General features: G+C 47.7%; 1 protein-coding gene across 3 annotated transcripts in view; it reads left to right on the top strand.

The window, feature by feature from the left end:
• The window catches only part of FBXO34 (F-box protein 34), a 41,088-nt gene extending 19,804 nt beyond the window's left edge, over window positions 1-21,284 (top strand). For all 3 annotated transcript variants that reach the window (XM_065637000.1, XM_065636998.1, XM_065636999.1), the window contains 2 exons: window positions 8,893-9,071; window positions 18,548-21,284. In XM_065637000.1, the coding sequence (XP_065493072.1) occupies window positions 8,995-9,071; window positions 18,548-20,726 (2,256 nt within the window). In that variant the 5' untranslated portion in view covers window positions 8,893-8,994 and the 3' untranslated portion in view covers window positions 20,727-21,284. The remainder of the gene's footprint in view (window positions 1-8,892; window positions 9,072-18,547) is intronic.
• Window positions 21,285-23,755: the final 2,471 nt, after the last annotated feature.

Raw genomic sequence — 23,755 nt, 5'->3', positions numbered from 1 at the left:
CAATTCCTTCCTCATGTCCAGTATGACTTCACACTGCAGACCTGGAGCTGTTGGAGAGATGGCAGCGCGATGCACAGCAGTATGCAAAAAATACCCTGCTGGATCGAGATGATGGAGCCTCATCCTGCTTGTATCGAGCAAATCTCTCCGGCACCCTGACAAATTAAATCTCCTAATGAAGAGTGACGATCGGCAGCCTTTGATACGCAGTCTAATTGAAAATGTATGATTCTTGTGTGTGGTGTCAGTTAACGGCAGAGTCAGAATGACTTTAATCTCTTCAGGTTTTGTGACAAGGTGTGTGGCGAGTTGTCCTTCTCCACCAGCCAAACGCTCACGCAGCTGCTCGCTCGCTCCCTCTCCTCAGCGGCACAGCGTGCCAACAGGCTCAGAAGGATTCGGGGTCAAGATAAAGTCAGGGCAAAACAGAAACGTTAATTTACTACCAGTTAAAGTAGATTTAGGCAGTGAGAGACAAAAAGGGAAATGTTAAACCAACACCTTTCCTCTCCCTTTTGGCTGCAGGGGAATACCTGCCCTGGCTCGAAGCATTTCTAGCCTTTTGCTCTGGGATCTTGGCAGGTTTTTCCACCTACTCTCTGTGGTTTTTTGTTTTTTGTTGTTGTTGTTGTTTCTTAAGAAATACATTTCCCCAGCAGTGCCAGTCACTTGAGTGGAGGGTTTTGCTGTGTCCTGCGCTGGGTCATGGTGGAGCCAACAGGAAAGGACCTGGGACCACGGTGACCTCCTCTCACAGTGGCCACGCTGGACCTGACACTAATTAGCGATCTTAATTTTTATTGTTTATTTTAATTTTTTTTGTCTTAGACTGTAGACTGTTCTTTGGCAACCCTTTTTAATTTTTTTTTTTTTTAATTATTTTATAAGGCACCACTGGAAAGACCAGTGAATCCAAAGCTTGTTGAGAGGCTGTGGGTGGTGGTGTGTCTTGTTTCTTTGTGGGTGGGTTGTTTTTAGATGCTCTTAATGAATCTGTTCTCTTAGAAGTTTTCTGTCCTCAGCAGATGTAATGATGCACTTTGTTGTAAAATGTTCCATGAAAAATAGTTTGAGCTTACTTCTACATGAATTCTGTCCTGAAGTTGGATATACTTAGTATAGTTCTTCCTAACTTTGCAGAGCGCAATTTTTGGTAAAGTGCTGACATAGAAATTTGAAATTTGAGAGTTCAGCATTTTTACATTATCCTGACAAGACGCAAGATAGTTTTCTGTGGAAGCCTGACATTGGGGCATCAGCAGTATCCTTGTTTAAACAAAAATTTGGAAGGATTTAAGAATTCATGACAAATCATGAGACATTGCTGCAAAAAATTGTGGAAAGATGCTGGTGTGTGAAAACAGGGTGGAGTCAGGGGATTCAGGAGTATGATAGAAAAATTGGAGCATTTTGAATTACAGAAATCTTTGCAGTTACTTACAGTTCCTTATGAATTTTTTTTTTTTTTTTGAGTACTGTTATATTTAATCTGGTGTTCATGTTGCTGAGCAAGGCTTCTGGTGGTTGAATTTGGTTTTGCAGACCCTCAGGAAAAATTGGAAGTTTTAGAGATGCCTGGTGAAAATTGTAACCTCTCAGCTCTGCCATGGATTGGTGGAATGAATCCATGTGGACAAAATTATGTCATTCGGCTTTGAGTCTTGTTTTTGTGGGGGGGGGGTTTGTTTTGTTTGTGCCTGGGTTTTGTTGGGTAAATATCCACAGTGCTATAGGACAGAGAAATCCATAACATATAGACCAGTTAAAGCCATATATAATTCAGTGAATGAAGTTTCAAAGCTGATAAATTTGGTGTTTAACACTGGGTCATCCGCTCTTGTGTTTTTCCTTATTAGCGAAGTTCTGAAGAAGGAACCGTATGTAGTTATATACTGGATATTTAGATGCTGGCTGTAGGTTTGCTCTTGTACTTTAGAAACTATTTATAAATATTTTACAGAAGGATGTACAGAAACAGTTCCTACTGTGCATTGTATGCCATGGTGCAGGGAGACTTCTTGCCCATATAGTGTCAAGTATGAGCTTTTTGGGTTCCTGCTGACATTTTACTTTGCCAGAATATGCCCATAAAATAGCCAGTCCCATGGCAGCGTACACAAAGATACACTCGTAATCAGAGGAGTATCACAAATGGATTTATTTTCACTGTGTTGTAAGAGCTGCCACAAAACAGGCAAATTTAATGTTAAGCATTGGAGTGGATCGTTATGCCGGGCTGTTGGATCGCTAACAAACTATTACGGGCTAACTAGTGAGTAATTAGTGCCAGGCAGGCCGTGTGATGGTCAATTTATTACCTGTCCTGGCAAAAACGAATCTGCCAAAATGAGTCCAGTGGACCTCTCCAGCCAGGACCCCCAGCTTCCACAGGCGAAACAGGGTGATGAAATTATTGTTGACAATCCTGACATGCCGTCAGTGCCGTTACAATAATCGGCATCTTCTTTAGCAAACGAACATTGCGTTCTTGAAAAAGACGGGATTCTTCTTGCTGGTTTTAACTGGCTTTCTCTGAAGTGGGGCGGGCTGGGTCTCTGTTGTCATTCAGGCTGATGTCTTTCATGTAGGCTGATTTCCGTCTCTGGTGTTTGTCCTAAAACTCCCATTTAACGTCACTTCTGCATCTCGCAGTCGTTCTTTGCATGAACAGGAGCCGTCCGAAGAGACCTCAGCCCCACAAAACGAGGGCACAACGTCTCCGGAGCTCTGGGAGCGCTCCTCGACTATTTTTGGAACCAGCTCTATTCTATAATAGGAAGGCTTCTGGAAGCTTTCTCCTTCCCCTTGCCCCAAGAAAGTACCCTTTCAGCCGAGCTTTCATTAATTCAGCATCTTCATGGCAAAACAAATCTGGTTTTATACACTAAATAATCCAGATGTGGCTCATAGATCGCGTGCCCTGGGGTGCGCAGTGTTACCCCGAGGATCTTTACTCGCACCCTGAGGACGCAGCTGCCGTGTCCCTGCTCGGGGGTGTTCAGCCCCCCCATATTTATCATTCGGGGCACGCCGTAGATTATGTGATGACAAGAAGTACCAAAGTAGGTGGTAGCTTTCTAAAAAGCAGAGTAACGTGTGATCTGGGTGCTGCAGCAGCGTTGGCGAGCGAGGGATTGCTGGTTTTGTTTTCCTCTTGGATCAAGCAGAGAACAAATCTAATGAGCTAGTTCTGAACTTCTTCCCAGTTGAGCAACGGATGATGTCCTTACCCAAATTGTGCAAGACAGCTGCAACCTTTCAGGAATAGTTAAACAAGGGAAACACTTGTGATGTTATTGCTTTCCAATATGAAAATACAGGGCTAACAAGGTGCAGCAGAGCTTTTTCCCTTTTGAGATTTTTCTTTCAAGGGGAGAGCAGACAGTCCTTCCAATGCCAACCACACCTCGCAGAGAGGAATCACGGCAGCTGCAAATTTGAAACCTTTCGTTCTTTATTGATGTGATGTTGGAAGGAAGACAGGTCCTCCCTGTAGCGCTTCATTAGAATAAGCATTTCATATGCTTATCAGTACAGCAAGTAGGGCTGTTTGGTGGCAGCGAAGAGTCAAACGTTGCTTTGGATCTCTACATGCTTGTTTCCCCGCTTCCGAAACACTCTGTATTTTGCACAGCGTGCATTCAAAAGTGTTCCTTTCCACTGACTTGAAAGAAGTTAAACCCCACGTTGTGGCAGAGACCTTTCCCAGCACGATTCAAGGTGTGGATTCGAGACAGCGGAGTCCAGTCTGAGTCCTGAAAACCTCGTCCCACCAGCTCTGCTGGTGCCTGCCAGGTCCAGGGGTAAGTGGGTTCAGGGAACCGACCTCTTCTGGGTTAATTTTCTCCTAATTCAACACCTTCAGCTGCTTCAGGTGAGAAGGTGTGAAAGGGATGGGAGGAAGAGATGGAAGACCCCATCACGGCAGGAGTTAGTGATGGGCCACGGGTCTACGTGATGTTTTGGAGCATCCATGTGCTCCCTGCTGACATGGATGCCCAAGGTCAAATTTACATGGGAATGGTCAGATTTCGGTCATATAAACGCTCCATCTGGTGTTATCCAGGGTACAGAGTAGGGACCGGAGGCTGGTGGAGCTTTAAGAAGGGCTGAAGTGAATTTGATGGGGAAATGAGCCAAGGGCCATGGTAACGAGGTCCTGCTGCTTGGCCAGCTCTGGTTGCTGGTGCCTAGAGGTGGTATCAGGAGGTTTTGGTGTGTAAGGAGGCACAGGAGCCTCCCCAGCGTGTTCCAGCTGTGTTGGCTTTGTTGCTTTTAGGTTGGAGAACATCAGATCTGTGCAAAGTTCTTAGAGCTTGTGACCATCAAATAGAGGGGAAGCTGAGCACGCAGGGTTTCACAAGGCAAGCGACGTCTGTGGTGGCTCCTGCAGCCTCTTACTGCAGATGGCAAGGCCAAAATGCAGTTCAGCAGGACTCAGAGAATCTCGTGTTATAGAATCATAGAATTACAGAATGGTGTGTGTTGGAAGGGACCTTCAGAGCTCATCCAGTGCCCCCCCTGCCATGAGCAGGGACATCTGCACCAGCTCAGGTTGCTCAGAGCCCCGTCCAGCCTGGCCTGGGATGTCTCCAGGGATGGTTCAGCCACCACCTCTCTGGCCAACCTGGGCCAGGCTCTCACCACCCTCAGGGCCAACAATTTCTTCCTCATGTCCAGCCTGAATCTCCCTCCTTCGGTTTAAACCCATCACCCCTTGTCCTATCACAACAGGCCCTGCTGAAAAGTCTGTCCCCATCTTTCTTACCAGTCCCTTTTAAGGCTGCAATAACGTCTCCCTGACCTCCCCTCATCTGGTTGTAGGTATTAATCCTGGCATCTCTTACCGCTTGTAAGTTGGATATGGTGTCTTTACTAAATATCTGGTTTCAGGTGCAGGTTTGTTGCCAGCTACAGGTGGGTGGAACATAAAGGTGAGGTCACTCAGCAACTCTTTCTAAGATAGCTTTAGTTCAAATGTGCTTGTTTTCTCTTATTTTGCCTAAGAATGTTCTAATAAATAAAGATGTAAAACCTAGCTGGTGAACTTAGCGTTAAAAGGTAGTTCTTTAAAGTGTTTAACTGTTCCTTCTGTAACATCTACCTATTTTAAAGAAAGGGTTGTGTTCTTACCGGTGTCTAAGAGGCTGAGTATGAAGACCTGGTGTGTCATCTCATGGTCTGACCCAGTCTGGGAGCTGCTGTGGGTCACTGGTTCTTACCACAGAGTGGGAATGTTGGGATTAGGGCAAGATTTCTGGGAAAGCCTCTTGCTCTGGAGACTCTGGTGCTGTTAGAGGTGTCAGAATTGCATATCTGGTGAAATACGCTTTTACAGACAAGTATCATGTCCTCAGGTGAGACGCAAGGTAATGAGCTGGCAACTCGGTTATTGCAAGAAAACAACAAAAAACTCACGTGGAGATCTCTTTTATAAGGCCTCAGCACTGGCTTTTTTTTTTTTTTTAATAAGGATTATTTGTCCCTTATAAAGACTTTTTTTGGTGTTAACTCTTCCGAGTTCCCCTCTGAAATACTTGCTGTCGCTTTCTTCTGTGTCCTGAGCTCACTGATGCTCTTTGAGGGTTGACCTCATTCATGGTGATCAATATGGAAAGGGGGAGTGTCAGGAGGATGGAGCCAGGCTCTTCTCAGTGACAACCAATGATAGGACAAGGGGCAATGGGTACAAACTGGAACACAGGAGGTTCCACTTGAATATGAGAAGAAACTTCCCCTCAGTGAGGGTGCCAGAGCCTGGCCCAGGCTGCCCAGGGAGGTTGTGGAGTCTCCTTCTCTGCAGACATTCCAACCCGCCTGGACACCTTCTGTGTAACCTCATCTGGGTGTTCCTGCTCCGGCGGGGGGATTGCACTGGGTGAGCTTTCGAGGTCCCTTCCGATCCCTGACATCCTGTGATTCTTTGCCCGGCTGATCCCATGCGATGGCCCCACCAAGCGTCCCAAAGCGACCTGTGCGTGGAGCTGTACTTTTGTGCTCGTTTGTAAGAGTTGCTACTGGTTTAAAACACACTTTTGCAGTAAAGCTTTAGCTGTCAGAATATCTGAAGCTATAGTGTATTGCTGCACAGCTGAGGAGACCTTGACCCCCCCGCCCCATCCACCCTGAGTTAAAACGTTTGTTTTCCTAAACCGCAGCAGCGTTCAAAATTTGATGGTTAAGACGGGGAGTTTTGTGGGACCATTCAGCGACCTGTCCGTTGCTGGGAGGACGTGGTACTGCTGCCAAAATCAGAGCCCTTCCCACATCTTATGCTTAAAGGCGTATGTTTGGGGATGGTTTCAGGAAGGGAGAGCAACACGATTAAGTTTTAAACTTCCTCTTCTGTTTTTTTTTTTTTTTTTTCCTCTGTGTATCTGTATTTCAGTTTTCGGGCTGTACCCAGCTCTGTGCAGAACTAACAAATCAGCTGAAGCACCTACTGATAAGGATCAGCCTTGGTAAAGAAACACACTGTGGTAGTTAAAAGGCAGTAAGTATCTTTCCGCTAGCTCAGATGCTGATTTTTTTTTTCCCTTTTTTTGTTTAATTCACAAGCACAGCTTTTTACTACTTACACAGTAGGAATTTGTCTGTAGCTCGCTGGCATTAATAGTCTATTTTAGCTCTTTTCTATAGCCCAGCAGCTCGAGGAGGAGAAAAAGCGTGCTTTGTGTGGAGCTGTGCACGGATCTGCACCCGGCTGAACTTCTCTGTGTCAATTTTGTCAGCTTTTATTTTCCTCTAGTAGGTGCTACTCCCTTCTTAAACTCATGACATCCCCCTATACGATGCCTTTGCTTGCGTTGGGGCTGCCCTGAGCTGAACACATTCGCTTGATGATTTTGTTTCTTAAGCTCTTTATGGCAAACGAGGTATCTTTCGGTTTCTTTTTTTTTTTGCCTGGCTTTTTATTGTTTCCTTCTTGATTGATCTGCAGAGGAGTAGGACTAGGAGAAAATGTCTGGTGTTCCTAACTGGGAATACATGGAGTTTTAGCTGTTGAAAAAGCGGCTGGCATTCTTGAAATGGTATGGTTGCATTTATTTGGGTGTGGATATAATCGTGTTTCTGCGATACAGTTCCTGCTGAGTCTGAAATGCTGGTGTCAGTAAAGCCAGAAGGAGAAGCCAGACAAAAGCTTGGATAAAAGTCAGAAACTCAGTGCCTCTTACTGATGGTTCATGGAAAAGTAATGATTTTGTGTGTAACTTTTGGTTTTGTAGAGCACTAAGCAAATGCTTTTTTCTCTGAATTACTGCTTGTGAATATATATATATTTTACAGCCCATAAGACAGCAGAAATGGCTGATTTTTTGTGCCTAGGTCTCACTCTTGCAGGTGGATCCTTGTTGTAGGCTCCAGACAGTCTAATGAAAATGGTGTTTAGTTACAAAGCTTTGATTTCTGCTGCTGTTATAGAGTTCGTGGAGTAGAGGACATACTGTCATCCTCCATCTCCTCCATCCAACATGTTCCTTTGCCTTGTGTAGAGCTCAGCAGAGATCTCTCCATGAAGACTGGAACGTGTTTATGTAATATTTTACATATTATTTTAGGCTCCCGCTTACTCAAGCGTAGGCGAATGATTAGCTCTCATTCACCGTCACTAGAGGAACCGTGAAATTGCCGTAGCGATGACATCAAGTCAGCTGGACCTAAACCAGTTTCTGTTTTCCCTGCCTGGAAAGTCATCCCTCATCACTTTCTCAGCAAGCGTGGCTACCGAGTTAGAGCCGGCTTTCCAGGCTGGGAGTGGTTAGTGGCAGCGCGGAGTTGTAAACCGGGTTGATCAAGTGCTGATTAGGTAGGTGCTCTTTTGTCTGGGGATTTTTTTCTCTGGCAGGTGTTGCAAAAGGATTGATGTGAGAGGCTCCGTGTCTGCCAGAGCTTGGCCGCTGGCGAGGACGGACCTGCTGCGCTCTGGAAATGCTGCTGTTGGGACAGGGCAGTGGTAGGAACATGGCGCAAAGCTGCTCAAAAGAAAAGAACAACCGGCTCCGCTAAATCACAAATCCCCTGGGGTCGCAGCTCTGTAGTTAGCATCTTCAAATGACATTCTTTTATTACAGCATCATTGTGCGGGGTCCTCCCGAGAGGAAGCAAAACAATCTTTAAAACAATCCGCTGGCAACTCAGGCTCGAGTATTTTGAGTTTTTCCAGGGCTCTTTTGCTGTGTCACTTTTTCCTTTCACGTTCCAACTCGAAGGTTGTTGTTCTTTCACCGTCAAAGCGCCAGTAATAGCGTCTGCTCCAAGGACAGGGCGTCGAAGGCAGCAACCTAGTGCGAACGGGAGATACTGCAGGACAGCTTTGTTTTGCTGAAATCTGCTGCCTTATCTGCGTGTGATGCAGTTTTCACAAGGCTTGGAGGCCTCACGGTGGCATGTTTTTTGTCCTTTATGAAATCCGCCACGCTATTTCGATTAGAACGCTAACGTAACCCCTGGCAGCGCCAAATCTTAACTGCGAGCAGCGATTTCCCCCCCGAAGCTTGATGCGGTGCTAACAAACAGAAAGATCTTGCGCGTCCTGTTTGCACAGAGCTCGGCGGACAGCGCGTTCCGCGGGAGGTGCCGAGGCGGCCCTGCAGTCGTATATAAGGTGAAGACGCATTGTATGTGCAGGCAGGCTGTCGTGGGGGGCGTCAATTTGTGTTTTAATGGTGTTGAGAAACTCCAGCTGCAATAATGGCGTGATCATGTTAAGTTCTTTTATTTTTGTGTATATATCTCTCTCATATATTTCTATATAGCTCTCATATATATGTATATAACTCATATATATATTTATTTTCTGTCTCTCGGGAAAGAGTCCTCGTCCCGCTCATCTGTGCTTCAGCCGCTGCTGTACTCAACGGTGATTTTCTGATGTGGCTCCTGTTTGCTCAGTTTCCAGGCGGCAGAGACGCGGCGAAGCTGATGGGGAAGCCGTGCGCGTAGCGAGGATGGACTGGCTGTGACGGCTGTGCCTTAGCTGGAGAGGTGGTTACCATGAAGAGTTCCTGCAGAGCTGGTCTCCACAGGGAACCGCTGAATTCCACATCCTCCACCTTCCATCAAGTCAAACGGTATGAACGGAGCGGCCGGTCTGGCCGTAGTTGAGTGTTGAGCACCGATTTAGCCTTCTCCTCACTCAAATGTTTGGGCTGAATTCTTACTTAAGAGAAATGTTGTAACGGCTTAAGAGGAGAAATGTTCTTTGCCATTTTAATTTGATAATGACAACTGCAGATTCACTACAGCTGGTATGTACTTGGAGAAATCTTTGGGTTTTTTAGCAACAGCTGTTAATTAGGGAACACGACTTTTACTAAGAACTTAATTGGGGAATGGCTTGTCATAGGAGACTCTAAAACACGCAGTCAGCTTAAAGCAAGTGGAAGTGCTGGCAATCGTTGCTGCGGTTTGTCTTACTCTGGAGTAAGTAATTAGATTAGTTTAAGCTCAGATTTTGTATTGCTCACTCCTGCGTCTCTTATTAAGCAGAAATGCACGACTGATTTCAAACCCTTGTGCTTATGTGACAATTAAGTGAACGCCTCTCACTGTGTCTCATTATAGGAACACCGTACAGAACAACTTGTCCTTATGCAAATGCAAGAGCATGCCAGTTTGAGTTCAAGCTACTTGAAAATATATGTATTTTTTTTTCTTTTTCTGAAACCAAGACTCTTAAACTTCCTCAATCTGGAGGAAGAGAGCCAGCTTTCTGGTTTCCAAAAGCTGTGTGGGTTTAAAGCAAGCTTTCAGCTTTGTTCTTTGTGGTTGTGTAGACAGCATATACTTGCTCTTTTAGTCTCAAGGTAATTTAGTGCTGGAAGAGACTTCCTGGGTGACCCAGCTCCTTCCTTTCCCAAGCAGTATCTCGTAATCCCTTTTGTAAACTTAGTCCAGCCTAAAAACAGTTACTTTTTTTTTTCTGCTCCTGTAGATTAATCCATTACTGAAGATGACAGAGCTGGCCGTGCGATTAGGAACCTTCTTTTGATTTCCAGACTGAATATTTGTGCCAGTCGATATACTCGTTTGAGCTTATATTCCTTTTTTTCCTTCTGCATAAGGACCTCTTCTTGTTTGCAGTGGTTTACCTCTTTTGCTGTGCCTCTATACCTTCCCCTGTGGTTTTGCTGTGCTAAATGGCCCAAGTGTTCTCCAGTAGCTTCTTGAACAACAGCTGCTGTCGTTGTCGTTCTCAGGGTCGATGAGTCTCCTCTGAGTCATGTCAGAAAGCGTGTGCTGCTGTGCAGAGCAGATCTGGCAGGAGGGGTTTTGCTGCTGCCTCGAATGCATCACGAATCACCTCCCCTTACCTCTGTTCCATGGACGTGTCTGTGGTGGCCAATGCACCTTTCTTAGATACCTCCAAAACTTCCTGCTGTTCAGCTTGCCGGTGCATCACCGGCTGGATTTTTAAACTCTAAGTTTCTGATGCTCAGTGCTTTGTGCCTCTGCTGTTTTGGAAGTGCCTTCATTTCTGTGGGAGCACCTGTAGTATTTGTGTTGAGGTCATTCCTGACAAAGTGAGATGTTCCCAAGGCTGATTCTTGAGGCATGTCTCTGGTTTCCAGGCTCGGATTCTCTCATTCAGCATCACCTGGGGCTGTCTGCTGCTAAGCTAGCTCCTTTGTCTGTTTTCCCCTTCCTCTGCCAATCTGTCTTAACCAGTAAATCTCCTTGTGCCTTCTCAAGTCCATGTCAGTAAGATGTAGTACATTTGTCTCAAAAGATTGCTTTTTTGAGAACGTTCGGGTTAGTCTGGCCTATTGAACTATTCCCTCTTTCTTGCTGTTTCCTTTACTCCTCTTTGCTTGCAAAGCACCTTTATATTAAAGTCAGACTGCCAGGCCCGGACAGGCTGCGGTCTCTTCTCTTTCTCTCCTGCAGCACCACCTCCAGTGTGCCACATATTTTATTAACTCTTTGCCTTTCAAGAGCTTTATAAATCCTGCTTCTTGGCTGGCAGTTCATGAGCCTGTCTGTTTTGGATTCTAAAACTGAGACGAGCCAATCCTGGCAATTTTCATGAAACTTTTTAATCCTCCCCCTACTGGTGTTCTTGTTCAGGTTAACCCCTGGGCTTCTGCCCTCATGATCAGCTGTACAACCCCTCTTCAAAAGTGATGCAAAATCCAATCTGGTAGTTTGAGCTGTACCTAGAGTACTCCTAATCTCTGCCCTGACCTTGCTTGCAGCCCTGTTTATCTCTCTGTCCTTTCTCACAAACCGAAGAGCCTTTTACTCTTTGTTTTTAAACATCTTTGCAGTGGCTTAACACCGGATGAGTTCTCATGTTTATTCCTAGAAGTTTTGATCTCTAAGATACAAGTTTCCAAGCGATGTGACCCGATGACTTGGAACCTGTCTCTGCTTCTTGTATCCTTCATGAGCCAGTTCCTTTTGGTCTTGAGTTTTGAAAAACCAACCTGACAACTTGCTTTCAGATCTACTTTTGCTTATTCTTCCTTTTGAATTCTGAATCTCTTAACGATAGTGCAATCCAAGGTTAATTCGTACAACCTTTTATGTGTTCTCATTATGCATGCGCAAAAAATGAAGACTAAATAGCGTCACTTTGTGTTGGTTCGTTAACCGTTTGAAGAAATTTGTTGTGCTGTGATATTAAAAAAGGTCTTGGTTCTCTGGCAGGTAATAAATTAGAAAACGAATGTTAAATTGAGAAAGATAAAACATTTCCAGATGGAAATGTGTCACTTATCTGTGCTGCTCTGGGCAGCTTTCAGCAGAAGCCCTGTAAAACCACCACTTTTTTTTTTTTTACCATTCTTCTGTGATTTCTTCTCATCTTAGCCCATTCCACCCCAGGCATGTGTGCTATCCCCTCATCTTTGAGCTACATGTTTCTGGAGCAGCTTATAACCCTGAATGCCAAATCTCTCCCTTTATTCCGTTCCCTTCTGCTTGGTGTCATCCCCGTGTCATCTGTAGTACGGCTGGGAAGCGGGGAGCACAGGTTTGAGCTTCCTTAAGCTCAGCAAAGAATTGTTTCTATGTCACTCGCTTTACGGTACATGCTTTTGTACAAAAGACTGGCAAAGCGCTTTTTCCTGTGTAAAAAAAAAATTTAGAAAGTAGCCGAGGCTACTGTGCTTTATGCTGAAGGATGTCATGTGTGTCCACTTGCTTAAAAATGTGTTCAAAACTTATTATGGGTGGGAGCCCTCAAACTGGAGTAGTCTGTGCCGTGGGCTTGCGTGTGCGGCCTGTCACCTGAAACCTCTGCTGGGTGAAGATGGGGGGTTTTACAGGATGGATTTTACAGCTGCTCCTGTGTGCAGCTGTATTTTGATGTCTTCTCCCCCCAATTCAGGTTATTTGAACACCTGACGTGGGTGAACAAGCCGAGAGGGATCCAATGTTAAGAGTTAGGTGCCTGCTTTGCATTTAGCTCCTCGGCTCTTCTGGGCTTGTCCCGCTCCCCCCAGGCCGGCTGCTGGAGCGCGGAGCAACGCTTCAGCACTCTGATACCTTCTGTGTGCCCTCCGGTCCCGTGATAATCCTCACTTGCCCCTTGATTGATGCAGACGGCGGCTGGGAGATGTGCTCTGCTGGGAGGACAGGCTGAGAGAGTTGGGCTGTTCAGCTGGAGAAGAGAAGCTCCGGGGAGACCTTAGTGCGGCCTTTCCAGACTTAAAAAGGGGCCGATAAGAAAGACGGGGATGGACTTTTAAGCAGGGCCTGTTGTGATAGGACAAGGGGTGATGGTTTTAAACTAAAGGAGGAAGATTCAGGCCGGACATGAGGAAGGAATTGTTGGCCCTGAGGGTGGTGAGAGCCTGGCCCAGGTTGGCCAGAGAGGTGGTGGCTGAACCATCCCTGGAGACATCCCAGGCCAGGCTGGACGGGGCTCTGAGCAACCTGAGCTGGTGCAGATGTCCCTGCTCATGGCAGGGGGGGCACTGGGGGAGCTGGGAAGATCCCTTACAACCCAAACTGTTCTGTGATTCTATGTGTCAGGAACAGTTGCTTTAATGCGAAGTTATTGCTGCAAGGGAGTGAGTTTTCTAGAAATCAGATGCCTCCACAGCTGCTGAAGTGGAACCCGCCCCTGGTCTGGAGCATCTCGCTTCCCAACCTGCCTTTCCCTCCTTTGGACACTTGCCACGCAGCAGAACAAGCTCCAGTGAGCGGCATCGTCCATCCCAACTGCTCGGCCGGGACTTTCCCGCCCGGCAGAATCCCTGGAATGCCTTTGAAGCAGCTCTCCGTCTGCGTCGCCTTGTCCCGGCAGTGCGAAAGGGATGGGAATGGTACTGGAGATCGAGCCCAAAGGACCCACCAGGGCCTTCCAGAAATAACAAGCGGTTGCCCATAGTTTAATTTGCATTTAGTACTCAGTCCTTTGTAATTATCGGTGTTCTTTACAGAGGAGTTAAGCTCTGTGGACAGAGAAATGGGATGCCAGGGAAGAGAAATGCCTTGCCAGAGGTTATGCTTGGTGTGGGTTTTTATTGTTGTTGGATTTTTTTTTCCTTTTTTTTTTTTTTTTGCTTCTGCTTTGTGTTAGTATGTCCTGAGGGTTTTTACAGAGTTGTAGTTGGCACTGCGTGTGCAGTCAGCAACGCTAGGAACTTTTGTCGACTGGAGTTAGTGTTTACAAAAAGAAATCCACAGGAAACTTTGGGGTTTTGATTGAAATTTTCGCCTTAATAAAACCTTCCGGTCATTCGGCCAGAGAACTTGCAGTACGACTGTGGTGTTTGAGCAGATTACACTTGTTGTTGTTGTTGTTGAAATCTTCTGTCTTCACAGGGCATTGCGAGAGTCCCCGGCCCAGCGAGGGGCATCTGGGCTCTCTGTGGACCTTAGAAAGGAGCTGTGAAAATTGAGCCTTTTCTACCAGTTTTTTCCTCCAACTTTGGAGTTTCCACTGAAGCAAATATGATTTTTTTTTTTTAGACTGCTGTGATTTAGAAAATATAAAAATACAGAAGGATGCAGAAAGATTCTGGCCAGCTTGGCTAAGTAGCTTATGGGTCTTCAGGGCAAGGAGGGGTACATGCATGTCTGCACATGAAAACATATATTTCTATATCAATCCCACGTAGTAACTAACTTGATAAAACTGTAGTGGAAATAAGCTGTAGTTACGACTTGAAAAATTGTCGGTGTGCAAGTATCCTGTTTTTCAGACACGGCTGATTAGGAACAAAAAACCTGGCCCTTTTTATTTCGTCAGCTTAAGGATGGAATAACAGTATAAAGGCAGCACGGCTGGTTGTTTCAGTGCTGATCATTCCTGGCAGAATTATCTCTTATCAGCAATTCAAAACCGCACGTTTGGGACTGAAAACCTTTTCATGCTTACTCCATGAACTTCTGAAGAGTCGTTGTCTCTAAAGATAAAATTAGAAAGCTTGATAACTTAAAGGGTGGAGGAAACAAACAGAATTATTCTGGAATGGTATCATAGGGAATTGTCAGTGACTTCACCTTTTAACAGCTATTTTTGGTGGTTTTAAATATTTAAAACTTACCTGGAGCTGCCGCGATTCTCTGCTTGCCAGCGCTGAAATGTTGCAGAAACAAGTGAGTCTGTGGGTGGGGACTGGGCTCTGGTTCATCTTCAAAGCGATTTCTGCTGGGAAGCCTCTTTCTAATTCTAGGAGCTAGAAACGAAATGTGCTGCTGACGTGCAGAGAAGTTCAGTTTGCCTGGAAGTTCATTCTTAATGTTCACAGCAAAGTGTGTGTGGGTGCTCATTTTTTTTTCCAAGTGACGCTTTCAGGTAAGGTCCATTACTAACATCTCGTTTAAAATGGACGTTCTCTTCGCTGCCCAAAAACCGGGAGGCAGGTGGCACCGTGATTCAGCTGGTCAGGTTAGCAGTACTCTTCAGAGCTGTCTGGAGTTATTAATTAAGGTTTTCTTCAAATCTGGATCCATTAAAACAAGTGCAACGAACCGAACGCTGAATTCAAATGAGGCAATTATTCTGGCAGGAGAACTTCTGACTAAGGCATAATTTTGTTACGTAAATTATAACTTTTCAACCTTAAATGGTATTGTTGGCTGAGCCAGAGACTAACTGAAACACAGGAGGAAATATAACCTTAAACAAGAAATCCGTGATAGGTGAGGCAGAACTCTGCCCTTTGTCTTTCTCCAGAGACCAGAAATAGCTGGGAGCAGCTGAACCAACTTTGCTGGCTGAACGTGTCCTCTCAGCGCGTTGGGGTAACCAGTTTGGTCCTGTTCTCCTTCGTATAATGCCTGGTCTGACCTTCGTTTGCAACTTCTCTTTAATGAAGGGTGTTGAACCGATTGTCGTGCCAGATTCCTGAAAACAGCTCGAAGAGCGCCTGTTAAAAACATGTTCAGCTCATCTTTCAAACACCCCGGCACGAAAACTCACGGATGAAATTGGATCTTCTGCTTTTGGCTCATGAGATTTCAACATGTGAAGTTGTGTAGTTAATTGTATTCACCTCTTCTCCCTGGGATACAGTGGTGGGCAACCATTGGAGCTTTGCTCTGATCTGAAGCTCCAAAATTCCTCTCTGGATGGGGATGGGGAGGTGTAGGCACCGTTCTCTGCAGTTCACCTGATGCTCTTGTGGGCCGGGCTCTGGTCCGAGCACGTTGGTGGCTGGACCCTGCTCAGCTCTAAAGTGCAGCTGAGATGAGGCAGACTCTGTTTTCCGTACTTAAAAGGGGCCTATAAGATGGGGACAGACTTTTCAGCAGGGCCTGTTGTGATAGGACAAGGGCTGATGGGTTTAAACTAAAGGAGGGAGATTCAGGCTGGACATGAGGAAGAAATTGTTGGCCCTGAGGGTGGTGAGAGCCTGGCCCAGGTTGGCCAGAGAGGTGGTGGATGAACCATCCCTGGAGACATCCCAGGCCAGGCTGGACGGGGCTCTGAGCAACCTGAGCTGGTGCAGATGTCCCTGCTCATGGCAGGGGGGGCGGTGGGGGAGCTTTGAAGGTCCCTTCAACCCAAACTGTTCTGTGATTCTATGCAGAATGAGGCTGAAACAAGCTACAGCAGCCTTGATTTCCCATTCTCTATTATTCATCTGTCGCAGCACCCTGAAGTTCTATTTTTATCAGGTCATTTTGGTTTTTAGCATCCAACTGAGAAGGCAAACAGAACAGCTCTGTTGTGTTTTGCAGAGGAGACTAAATTGGGAGGTGACCCAGTTCCAACAAGAGCTGGAATCAGCAGCAGAAGGCGTGGGGAGAGAACTAACCCAGGGACTGGGTAGATGTATCTGTTTTAATGGGAGCTCTCTTAACCCCCCCAGTCTGTAGGTGATGGGTAGGTGGTTTTGACACTGTCTTGTTGCAAAAATGAGGTGATGATCTTCCTATAAAATCAGGAGGGATCAGGAGGGGAGAGGACACAACTGCATCCTTTGCAGTATCTGCCTCCTGGCCTTCAAAGCACTGCTGGGGTCCAAGGGGGTCCCCGAGGTTCTATGCACACTCATAGGAAGGTGGACTGAGCCCCTTCCTCTCGATGTACCTCCCCAAAACCTCTCTCCCCATGCTTGTCGCCCATCCCCTCGCTCTCATCTCTAGGGCCGGCAGGAGGAACCGAAACCTGCGTGGTGTCAGCAGCTGGACCTGGAGCATCTTCCTTCCCAGGCCGTCCCGCGCTGGCTCCGCTGCTCCCAGGCCCAGCTCCGCGTTCCGCCCTCGGGAACTGCGCGGGGTCCCCAGCCCTGGCTGCTGCGTCCAGTTCTGGGCTCCCCAGTTTAAGAACGACAAGGAATTATTGGAGGCAGTCCATAGGAGGGACACGGAGATGCTGAGGGGTCTGGAGCATCTTTGTGATGAGGAGACACTGAGAGAGCTGGGGCTGTTCAGCTGGAGAAGAGAAGCTGAGAGGGATCTGATCAATGCTGATCAATATCTCAGGGTGGGTGTCAGAGGATGGACCAGACTCTGTTCAGTGGTGCCCAACGCCAGGGTGAGGGGCAACGGGCACAGACTGAAACACAGGAGGGTCCATGTGAACATGAGGAGAAACTTGTTTGCTGGGAGGTGCCAGAGCCTGGCCCAGGCTGCCCAGAGCGGCTGTGGAGTCTCCTCCTCTGAGACATTCAAACCCGCCTGGCCCGACCTGTGTGATCTGCTCTGGTGACCCTGCCTGAGCAGGGGGGCTGCACTGGGGGATCTCCAGAGGTGCCTTCAGCCCCAACCACTCCGTGATTCTGCGATCCATGGGGCAGAGCTGCCTGCAGCGTCCCTGAGCTGCGCTCCAGGTTGCTCGTACATCCATCTCTATTCATGGTTGGCATCTGCTGTTCCTGGCTTCCCGCTACAGCCATCCCACGTCCCCTCCTCGTGCACCGTCCCCACCGGTGCCCTGCGTAGCATCCTGAGGGTGTCCCGAGGTTGGTGTGTCTGGACCACGGCACGGTCGGGAAGAGCCCGTCTGGACTCCGGCCGCATCCATCTGATACAAACTCATCGTGTGTCTTAACTGGGGGTGTTACACCTATAAATTTGTCCAACTTTATAGATGTTATGGCTTGAGGTTTTTAATTAAAAGTCGGGTTTAGGCTAGAAATGCAATACTAAAGCAACTGTTTTGGTGGTGGCTGTCAAGGGAAATGTATTCAGTGTCCAAATGTGTCCATATCAGCTCATGTTAAACGTGGCATTGAACCTCCTGTTCTTAAACCAGCAAGCACAGATTATCCTCGTTTCAAAAAGGCCTTTTAATGTAACAATTCAAACCTTACCATGGAAACATAATCTGTAGTTAGCTCTGCAGTATGCTTATGCGATCCTCCTGGGAGAGGAGCCTGAAGTCTCCTGATAATTGCATCTTATGTGGCAGTGCCCTGGGCTTTCGTGTCTTTTTGAGCTCCGAGTTGAAGGTGACAGCGAAGGTGTGACAAAGCGGAGGAGCTGAGCGCCTGGGACTGTCGTGTCCGCAGCATCCACGTGTCTCCTTCACAGCTCTTAAATTCCTAGCAATAAAAACACGTCCTTGAGAGTGGTTCTCTTCAGCTGTGCCTGATGCTGCTCTCACTTTTGAGGGGTGGCATCTGATGTGTAGCATAAGGATCCTTGTGGGAAAGTGCACCAAATTTCCATTGTTGATATACTAAAGGGTAGATTTTATTTTGCGTGGTGTTAGGAGATTGGATATCCGCTGGGATCTCTGATGAATATAATATAATATATATATCTGGTAGCTAATATCAAGATAAACCCTTGGACCCATGTGTGCCTTGCACCTGGATTAAGGAACGAGCGGACACAAGGGTGGCTCTCAGTGTAGAATGAACCTCTGGCTACGTTTGCATGACAGACAGAACTCAAACGTTAGGATTTCTGTTTGCAACTCCCCGGACGGAGATTTCTCTCCCGGGAAGATCTCTGCCATCCTGAAGATCATGATCCTGTTGCAAGAAGTTCTCCAAGGGTGGATGCTGCAGCTCGGCTGTTGCTTTTCCTTTCTCATGTGGTTCCTTTTGAGGTGGGGGCTGCTCGATGGTGGTGCCTGCTCTCTCTGATTCCGGGCAGGCATATTTTGCAACTCTGACTTCTTTCCTTTCTGTTTTTGTAGGGTTTCTGGTATGCACTTAAAGCCATATCTCAAGTTACAGAAGAAAGAGCGATCTCCAGAAATTAGCCAGGACTCCCTGAGAGGCCCACCTGCGAGCCATCAGAGACCAGCGCAAGAAGAAAAATACACCAACAACCGCACCAAACTGAGCGTTTTCCCAAAACCCTCCCTCGTGACTCCATCTCGAAAGCTTCTGGGGATTATTTATCCAAATACTATGTGCAATATGAACGGGAAAGGTCCAGCGGATGGTCTGAGCGCCAGGGAAAAGAAGAACGCCCTGTCCGCGACGATTCACCAGGGAGAAGAAGGGGAAGGGCCGCTGGACGTGTGGGCTGTGGTGAAACCCGGCAATACGAAGGAGAAGATCGCGTTCTTCGCCGCCCAGCAGTGCAGCAGCAGCAACCGCCTGGGCTCCATGAAAATCAAAAGCACGTGGGACATCGATGGGAGAACGGCTAAACGCAGGAAAAAATCCGTCGATCTTAAAAAAGCCAAAATTCAACTGGAAAGAATGAGGGAGGCGAACGCCAGGTGCTCCCAGCCGGAGCCGTTCGCCTGCGGCGTCGAGCACTGTTCGGTGCATTACGGGAACGACCACGGCGAGGGCATCTTCCCCGGCCGGTCCCTCTCCGTGGTTGAGATGGTGGCGTTTCTGGAGCAGCGAGCGAGCGCTTTACTGGTGGACTGCGCTAAAACCTGCGCTCCCGCTCCCGCCACGAGGCTGAGCGCTCCGCCGAAAGCCGCCTTCCCCGCCTCAGACCCTTTCTCCTCCGCCGAGGCGTGCGAGGTGCCGGCGGAGAGGGGACCGTGCGGCGGCGAGCAGCAGCAGAGCGAGCCCGTGCGGGTGCTGGACATGGTGGCCAAGCTGGAGTCGGAGTGTTTGAGGCGCCAGAGCGAGCGGGAGGCCGGGAGCCTCTCGCGGAACAACAGCTTCCGCCGAAACGTCGGCAGGGTGCTCCTGGCCAACGGCACCCAGCCCGACGGAGACGTGGGGAAGGGCTCCTCGGGGGTCCCGGCGCCGGGGGAAGGTTTGGAGGGGGCTGGGGAAGCCGAGGGTGGGTACGGGGGACGGTGTGGCGCTCTGGGTGACGCCGGGCTGTGGGATGGTGCCGCCTCTGCCGGGCAGCCTTTTTCCTCTGGGCTGGATGCTCGGGTGGGGAATGTGAATTCGGGACTCGCTCACGCGGTGTTGACGATAACCGCCGGCAGGAGCGACGCCGAAACGCGAATCGAGCCCCCCGGACCTCTGCAGCCCGCGTGTCCCGCTGCCTTCCCGGCCAATTCCTTGCGGAGCAAGAACACGACTGTCGATTGTACGTCGAAAGAGCCTGTGATTTTCCCAAAGCAGAGCCTGCACCCTGCTAGGAAGGAGCCCTTATGCATCAGTATATCGGTCGCCAAGACGGAGAAAGGGCGCAGGAAAGAGAAGCTCTGCAACTCCAGTCCTGGTGACGATCCGCTCCCGGGGAGGCTGTTTTTCCTCCGTGCTGACCAGCTGGCCGCTCACGAGCAGCAGCCGCTGCGGGAAAGCGCCCAAGAAAAGCCAGAAGTAGCCCAAAATGAGGATGAGGACCCTTTGGCGTCTGACAGATCACCTGTCAGAAACAGTGTCCCCACAGAGCCATCCGCCCTCTCTGTTCCTCCCGCAGAAGGGGCTTTGCAAGTACTTGATCCTTCCTGCTTGAAAAAGCAGGTTTCGCATGACTTTCTGGAGACCAGGTTTAAAATCCAGCAGCTTTTGGAGCCTCAGCAGTACATGGCCTTTTTGCCTCACCACATCATAGTGAAGATCTTTGGTTTGCTTCCCACCAGGAGCCTGGTTGCCCTAAAATGCACTTGCTACTACTTCAAATTCATCATCGAATATTACAACATCAGGCCAGCGGATTCCCGCTGGGTCCGTGATCCCCGGTACAGAGAAGACCCGTGCAAGCAGTGCAAGAAGAAATACGTGAAAGGGGACGTATCGCTGTGCCGGTGGCATCCCAAACCCTATTGCCAAGCGTTACCCTACGGGCCCGGCTACTGGATGTGCTGTCACCGCTCTCAGAAGGGCATCCCGGGCTGTAAGTTGGGGCTTCATGACAATCATTGGGTTCCCGCTTGTCACAGCTTTAATCGCGCGATTCATAAGAAAAGCAGAGGAGCGGGAGCCGAAGTGGAAGAGGAATATTAGTGCACGCACACTTTCCTGCAAGATTGTTTGGGGTAGGAGGAGATTCTCATGCCTTGTGCTGTTTACAGTGTATATAATTGTCGTCCTTGGTTATTATTTTTGATTTTTTTTTTTCCACAGGGCTATGAAACTGCACATACTTAAACACAAGAGCCTTTACCTTTTAGATTAAAGATAGCTTTTAGTCCATCTATGTAAATAACACTATAAAAACTAATTGTACATACAGAGTCTACAGCTGGCTGAACAACGTACTCACTACAATGCAGCTATGATAGTGTTGCGGCTATAGTTGTGTGTGTTTTTAAGTGTCTTGTTCCAAAAATCTGTATATCCTGTATAATATATGAATGTTTCCGAGAGGAAACTCTAAATAGGTAAAGGTCAACTTGTTTAAAGAATCTTCAGACAACTTAACTGGACAACCTTAAAATTAGACTAGAACAGATCCATTATAGTAGTGTGGCAGTGGATAAAAAAAGAGGAATATTATTGTATAGTCAGAATAAAAAAAAATATATCTTGTCTACCATACCCATGTTGTCTGGTTTGGGTTTTTGGTGGTTTTTTTTTCTCTCTTTTTTTTTTTTTTTTTTTTTTTTTACTTAAATAAAATGTGCATTCTAGATCTGCCTTACCTGACTTTCTCTTGTAAAACTTCTGCCCCCAAATTAAAAAAAAAAAATACTGTAAAACGCGTGGCAGAAACTTGGTGCTGTGATGTAGCTGGGACTTGCAGCGTGTTTCCTGTAGAGAACCTGCCCTACCCCTGCAAAACAAACCAACCTGCATCACTTGGAGAGCTCCCTGCTGTCATCCCGGCTTTTCCTTCCTCTCCCTGGCGTGTGGTGTAGGACTGGCAAGAACTGGGATGAACTGGGACTCGCTCGACTGGTGCAGGATGGAATTGGAGTCTCCTCAGCTCGAGGATGCGCTGGGAGCTTTGCTGTCCGCTCTATATGGAATTTTGCCCTTACAAGAAGAGCCTTCGCAGCTCTTCGGTCGGTCCCCATGAGCGGAGCAGCCCTTGTGCCTTTGCCTTCTCCAAGTCCCTTCTCTCCCCAAAATTTGTCTGTGGCTGTTTTGCTGCCCCTTCTCAGAGCAAGGCCGGACTCCTGGTGTCATCCTTCGGCTGGAGGAGATGAAATCTCTGCAAGAAGAGCCGGTGCCGCCTCCTGCTCAGAGCACGAGGACGGGGAAGGTTTGATTCTTTGCAGGAATCCGATTCCAGAAGGAAGGTTCTCTCCATTAACAGCGAGGCAAATAAAACTGAGCAGTTACAGCCTGAAACTGGGTTGGGTAAGCTCAGGGTGTTCACAGTAGATTTAAAAGGGATTTTATATATATATATATATATATATATATATAAAAATATATATATATATATATATAAAAAAAAAAATTCTTTTTCCTGTACCTACTGCCTGACACCCCGGGTGTTCGAATCCTCCCAGTAGCTGCTCAACCATCTCTGCAATGCAGCAGATGTGATGATGAGAAGCAGGAATGACATTAAAAAATCTCAGAGGAGGGTGTGGCCGCCTGTGAATCGGCTGCGAAAAGGGAGAGGAAGAGCAGGACCCCTCGGTAATCCGTGATTTCGTTCTCTAATGGGGCGCAGGCTTCTCCCAAGCCAGGCTCAGCTGCACCGCAATGAGAAGCAAAACAACTTTCTGGCCGGAGTTGTCTTGGCAAAAACCATCAGCATCCAGCTTCATTTCAGTTAAGGAAGAGGGGGAAGAAGCCGCTTTCCTGCCCCGCACCCAGGACTGGAAAACTCGAGATAACCTGCCAGGCGGACAGCGAGGAAAGTCCCCGCGAGGCTGAAATAGAAGCGGGAGAGGAAAATATTTTGTAACTAGATAAGAGGCCAGTGAGGTCATTTTTTTTTCAGAACAGGGTGTGAGATTTTGGTCACCTTTGTTGAACAAGGGGAAAAAATGAGAATAAAATAAGTGCACTGGGCTATTTTGCTTCTTGGAGCAGTTGACTACAGAGGATAATTTGCTCTCTGCCCCATCCCCACCCTCGTCCCAAGCTGCAGTGGAACGTGGGCTGTTTTATCCATCATTTATTAACGCTATTTGCCGGAACCATCCCCGTTGCACAGTGTTGCTGTTAACAATTATTTTACAGAACACACTTTTGCATCCAGATTAACCATGCTGAGCTGCAAGCCTGTTTGGTGGGTTTTTTTTCCCTCCCCCGTAAAGTGCAGATTTCTGTTTCCTTAAGGGCCAGTTCAGGGACAACCCAAAGCCTGATGAACTTTTTTTTTTCGTGAGGCAATTAAAAAAATCCGGTGTTGGATTGACAAAATTCAGTGGTCAGAAGAACTAAAGACGGTGCTGTGTGCTTGACTGCCCTGCCTGAAGTGGTAATAACATTTCCATGGTTTATAAGCGGCCACTTTTCCTCAGTCTCCGGGGTCTCCTGGCACGGACACCACTGGAAAAGCCACCATCGCTCCATCCTGCCCGTTCCTAGAGCAGCTTTTCCCCTCCGTGGTGTCTCTGCTCCCTGGAAGGGGGTTCTGCGATGCTCTATCAGGGTTCCCTTCCCCGCCGTTGGCCCCAGTTCACTTTCTGCAGTTTCTGCCCGCAGAACCATCGTTTCACACCAAACTGCGCTGATGCCTCCAGTGTCTGTCTAGGGTCCCACTTCTTGCAAGGTGGGGACGGTGCTGAAGCCTCCTCAGGGCTGTTTGTCCTCCCCAGCCTGTTAGAATCATAGAATCATTTTGGTTGGAAGAGACCCTTAAGCTCAAGTCCAACCATAACCTAAACCTAGCACTAAACCATGTCCCCGAGAGCCTCAGCTGTAGATGTTGGGCTGGTCCAGGCAACCTCAGAGCAGGGACAGGTTGTTTTGTAGATTGAGAACGGTTTGGGTGGGCAGGGACCTTCAAAGCTTAACTAGTCCAACCCCTGCCATGAGCAGGGACATCTACAGCTTCCCCTCCATCATTCAGTGACCCAGGACAGAGCTTCTTGGTGACAAATCTTGCCCTTTCCCATCCCCGTTGCTCA

Source organism: Caloenas nicobarica, chromosome 5 (assembly GCF_036013445.1).
Source record: "Caloenas nicobarica isolate bCalNic1 chromosome 5, bCalNic1.hap1, whole genome shotgun sequence".
Lineage (NCBI taxonomy): Eukaryota > Metazoa > Chordata > Aves > Columbiformes > Columbidae > Caloenas > Caloenas nicobarica.
The sequence above is the reverse complement of the archived record's forward strand: the minus strand, read 5'-3'. Positions and strand labels throughout refer to the sequence as shown.